General features: G+C 45.9%; 1 protein-coding gene across 1 annotated transcript; it reads right to left on the bottom strand.

Moving 5' to 3' along the window:
• Positions 1-1894: 1894 nt before the first annotated feature.
• Positions 1895-2686, bottom strand: LOC141027033 (uncharacterized). Its single transcript, XM_073503946.1, has one exon. The coding sequence runs from the start codon at positions 2684-2686 to the stop codon at positions 1895-1897; it is 792 nt and encodes a 263-aa protein (XP_073360047.1).
• Positions 2687-5630: the final 2944 nt, after the last annotated feature.

Below are 5630 nucleotides of genomic sequence, written 5' to 3'. Positions count from 1 at the left end.
AGTCTGTAAGGTCTCACGCGCTGGCGCGCTCGCCTGCCTGCCCAGCCCGGGTCCGCCCGTGGCAAAGGGGCACGTGCACGTGCTCGGGTCTGTGTGTATCGTTCACACCCTGCTGCCTTTACTGTTGTATGGATGCAAAGAGGTCCTCCGTGTATTGAGAAACTTTTGCCTCTTGATTGTAACACTGTTATCATTGAATAAAACCTCATTTTCCGTGCAAATAAACATTAGCAGGTATAAAAGGAAAATACACATGATATCTATAAAAGCCATTTCCATAAAATATCTGCTCGGAAATGACTGGCTTCAGATCAGTTTATGGTGTGATATACTGATAACTATCCATGCAAGGAGCATCGGCCAATTGCCTAGACATAGTGGTTTCGGCAGCTAGACTGCTAGAGTAAGATAAGGTGGTACAAATGAGAAAGAAAAAAAGATCCAGACCCGCCCTCATCAGGTTTTTTATTCTTCAATTAATTGTTCACCTAATTATGATGACAAATCGGAACAACTGTACTTTTCTTTATGTGTGAGATACGTACGGCTAGGGATGCAGCATCTATAAAACTGAAGAACCGAGAGGCTACTGAAGTCGATGCATTTGCAAAGGGAACAAACTCACGAGTGCAAGTGCCAGGAACATGATGGCATACAAACAACACCACATGCTTTTTTTTCGGGTACACGACACAGTATGGTGTAGTTGCATGCTGGCCAGTGAATAGGCTCGAGAGGCATCATGGAATCGTTAAACAGATGCACTCGATAAGGTTGCTAGATGAAATTGTGGAACCTTGAACAGTCAGACTGCCAAAGCATATCGATCAACCGTAGCTGAAGGATTCAAATTAATAAGTTCCAGTAGATGTAGATGTCACATTTCTTGAAGTTTGGTAACTCGATCGGCCATGGAGGCGAGAACGCAAAGCTGGTGAGCACGACTAGTAGCGACCCTTGTTAGTTCGCCGCGTAATTGTGTCAAAAAAAAATCACCACGTAACGGAGGGCATGCAGGTTTCCGCAAAAAACAAAAAACAAAAAACAGAGGGCAGGTAGGATGGCATATACCTAACCACGTGGTTGCGGATATCTTCGCTCTTGTGTTTGGTTGTAAACTGGGAGGTGGTTACGAATAGCCGATTTTATGTTTGGTAAGAAGGATGAGAGATGGATATCATGTTGTGATGACCTCTTTGTCACGAAATGGTAAGATTGCCCCATATGTGTGTAATCTGAAAAAATTTAGTCAACTAATTATATACAAGATATATATAATGTGGAATAGGTCAACAACAGCATCCAAAAAATGTATCGTAATCTCATGATCCAAACACATCCTGCGTACAGTCAAATGGGTATAATCTAATGTCAAAAGAAGTGTCTAAAAACACATCACATACATTAGCAGATTAGATGATTCATCAGATAGCGAGTCGAAGCCAATCTTGCTGCCTGATGCAAATATGCTACCCTGAAGAATGTATAATCTGGCAGTTGGAGAATATGCTACATGCGTACAAATGTGCTACGTGCCTACGTGCGTGTTGGCGGGCGTGGGACGGAGGACCCGGACGTTCTGGTAAACCTGGAGTCGCGGTAGACGACGTCTTCCAACACAGGCCAGCCTCGACGTGCTCATGAACTTGGGATCGCCGGAGGTGTGGAGGCAGTTGCCCCGGAGTCCGCACTGCGTAGGACATCAGCAGCCGCGGCCGGCGAGCGTGAGTGTTCGGCATAGGCGCAACTCGACGCGCACCACCGAGACTGGACCTTTCTTGCCCGAAGCCATACATCCGCCGTCGCCGTGCACACTTGCTCAAAAGACCGCCGCCGATCCAAATCGTAGCTGCCGCCGCTGCCTTTTTTTTGAGGGTCAAGCATAGCTTGTATATTACTGGTGCCCGGGCAAATCACCCAAAGCACATGCAGCCACATTGGCTGGAACATCCGACTCCCACTGCACAGAGTGGTTTACATCACATAAACGACCAAGTTTGGCAAGCTCATCAGCTATAGAGTTTACATGTCTCTTACAGAACATTATTTCATGGTGTGAGAACCACAGCTTGAGTTGGAGCTTTGTATCTTCGATGATTGCTGAGTACGCCGAGGAATCTACCTTTCCCAAGTCCATGGCCTCCGCTAGCAATTGGCAGTCCGTCTCGAAGATAACTCGTAGCATACCCATGTCCGCAGCAAAGGAGACAGCTTCTGCCATTGCGTGGACCTCGGCCGCAAAGGCATCGGCAACGTATTCCTTCCGGCCTGCTCTTGCGCATAGGACTGTGCCCGCCGCATCTCTCGCCACCACACCCCATCCAGCATGTGTCTCGCCTGGCACGTGCAACCCGTCGACGTTGAGCTTGATCTTGTCATCCGGTGGGGGTTTCCATGAAATTTTCTCTGGAGTAGCCCCTGCTTGTGCATAGACCTGGTGGTACTCCAAGGCGCTGCTCCTCGTTCTCCTCGCCACGTCCGCGGGTGTGTCCGGCAGCTCCCCTTCCCTCACCTTATTCCGGTTACTCCACCACAGCCACCAGAATGTAAGGATTAGGATGCGCTTTTTCTCATCTAGCCCCCAAAGAAAATCCAACATCACATGCACAGACGTGATACGTTCCAGCGCCATTCTTTCCTTCTCCAGCGAGAGATCCCTCCAGACTTCCTTGACTGTTTTGCACATGACGAACAAGTGAGCCCCGTCCTCCTCCACTCTTCCACAGAATAAGCACGTTTTATCCTCAACTTGCACACCTCTTCTCACAAGGTCAGTGGTGGAGCTTGGAAGAAAAGGTTGGGCGGGCCAGCTCAAAGGAGAGCACAAATATCGAGTCTGCAACTACCCTAGTTTCTTAGAGCATCTACAACCACTATTAGCTAAACTGGCTTCTTATATGCGCGCTGACGCGTCCAACGGTGACGGGGCGTGTTCATTTCAAACCTCTACTTAGCTATGCACCCAATTACACCCCTCAAATTTTCTTCCCTACTTCAGACATTTCGTCGAACAGATCACGTGCAACACTGCTAGAGCATGCCATGAGCACACCCGGATGTCGCACGACCACACGGACAACATGCGCGCGCCGGAGAAGTCATGCGGCCGGGAGTGCGCGAGTTCGGGTGGCCTTGCCGGCCTTCTCATGGTGTAGTGTACTGGAGGTGGAGCTACGCGACTACGGGAGGACGAGAGGTTCAGAGGAGAGGAGCACTTGTAGGTTCAGAGGACAGTAGCACGGGTCGCCGGCCACAAGCCCACAACTGCCAGGTATTGTGCCTCGCTGCTGGATGGCTTTGGGTCGATCGTGAAGGGGGTGACTGGCTACAAAGCATATGCAAGAAGTCGGCCAAAATCCTGGGCGGGCCATGGCCCAGGTCTGCCCCAACGAAGCTCCGCCCCTGCACAAGGTTAGTTCGCAGAGCCAGAGACTCATGCTTTATTCGCCATGCTGGATATTCCTTGGGCAGGGTAGCTTCCACAACCTCTTCCATGAGTCATCAGTACAATTATCGAGGTTCCCAGGTAGACCCGTGCTGCTGCCCGCATTGCCATCACGCTCGTTCTTCTCCAACTGAACATGCAGTTTATATGCACTCTTGACTGTGTGATTTCCTTTTGCTTCTGCCGCCGCTGCCTTGTCCGTGTGGACAGGGTGTTTGTTCTCTTTCGGGAGGAGTGAGAGAAAAAAAGAAAATGTTTCCCTGCCTCGGGAGTTCACCGACCGTGGGTGGCGGCCACCATCCGCGAGAATTTCGCGGCTCCCTTTAGCCAGCTTTTGAAGGAATATTCCTGGGTATCTGGTTATCCCCGGTCTTCTTCACCACCAAACCAAACGAGTGTTATCCCTTCCAAAACTGGCTATCCCTATCCACTGGTTGGTTATCCCTCTGACCAAATGCCACCTTGGTGGATTTCATGGCTTGATGAGGACGGGGCATCGACCTGTTGGCTGGGCAGCTGGGGTTGCTGCCAGTCCATCCGAGTTCGAATCCCGACTCGGACGCGCGGTGCTCGCGGAGTTTCTCCTATAAAAAATGCCAACAAGGGTTAGCCCTTGGGTTGGTCTCATTTTTTTTGGATTTCATGGCTTGATGCGAGCGATGGTAGTGATTGTTACACAGTTTTTTTTTGGCGAGGTAGTGATTGTTACACAGTTTCCACCCGTGTCGAGAGCAACCAAACTCATGAACATATAAACACCACGTGACTTTTTTTAGAATAACAAAGAAATACATTTTTATGCCACAACAAATACATGATTTCTTTTGCGGGGTAAAAATAATACATGACTTAATTGTACATGACCGGGCCAGGGATGGAGCCTTGGAGATTTTCCCTATTTATTGCTTATTGGGGCATTTTAGATATGGCACACCTTAGGCCTTGTTATGGGTCAGACCATGATGGCCGATTTTTTTTCTCGGTTCTAGTTTTTACGTCATTTCTTTCCGCTTATGGTCTTTTTCTCTTTTCGTTTTGTTTTCTTCTTGTTTTTTTTTTTGTTTTTCTCCCTGTTTCTTCTTTCGCCATATGGTCATTCTTTTTCTTTTGGTTTTTCATATCTGTTTGTGTTTTTTCATTAGTGAAAAATACCTTGCTTTTGTATACGAACATTGTAACAAGAATCACACCGTGAACCATTTTAGTACATGGTGTACATTTTTATATAGACGACGGATATATTTTTAAGTGCTTTTCGATTTTAATAAAGTGTTCGTCCACTTTTTGAAATGTTCATCCATTTTTTTAAACCCATGTGATTGAAGAGATGTTCACATACTTTTTTAATGTTTAGGCAATCTGAAAATGTTCATACATTTAAAAAAAAAGTTCATGTAATTTAAAAAAATTTGCATGGTTTTCCAAATTTGTTCATGTGATCTGAAAAAGTGTTCAGACATTTAAAGAATATGTTCACTGAAGAAAATATGCCCTAGAGGCAATAATAAAGTTGTTATTTTATATTTCCTTATATCATGATAAATGTTTATTATTCATGCTAGAATTGTATTAACCGGAAACTTGATACATGTGTGAATACATAGACAAAACAAAGTGTCCCTAGTATTTCTCTACTTGACTAGCTCGTTAATCGAAAATGGTTAAGTTTCCTGACCATAGACATGTGTTGTCATTTGATAAATGGGATCACATCATTAGGAGAATGAAGTGATGGACATGACCCATGCTACCTCTTGAGCATGCGTTGGTTTTTCCTTGAAGAGAAAATGGTGATGCAGCAAAGTAGCGTGAGTATTTCCCTCAGTTTTTGAGAACCAAGGTATCAATCCAGTAGGAGACAACGCACAAGTCACCTAGTACCTGCACAAACAATCAAGAACCTTGCAAACAACGCGATAAAAGGGTTGTCAATCCCTTCACGGCCACTCGCAAAAGTGAGATCTAATAAAGATAGTAAAGTAAATATTTTTGGTATTTTGTTGTATAGATTGGAAAGTAAATATTGCAAAATAGTAAACGAGATGTGATATAAATAAAAGAGAGACGCAATATAATAAGAAAGAGACCCGGGGGCCATAGGTTTCACTAGTGGCTTCTCTCAAGATAGCATGTATTACGGTGGGTGAACAAATTACTGCCGAGCAATTGATAGAAAAGTGCATAG

This window comes from Aegilops tauschii, chromosome 7 (assembly GCF_002575655.3).
Source record: "Aegilops tauschii subsp. strangulata cultivar AL8/78 chromosome 7, Aet v6.0, whole genome shotgun sequence".
Taxonomy (NCBI): Eukaryota; Viridiplantae; Streptophyta; class Magnoliopsida; order Poales; family Poaceae; genus Aegilops; species Aegilops tauschii.
Note: the sequence above shows the minus strand (reverse complement) of the source record. Positions and strands in the feature narration are given on the sequence as shown.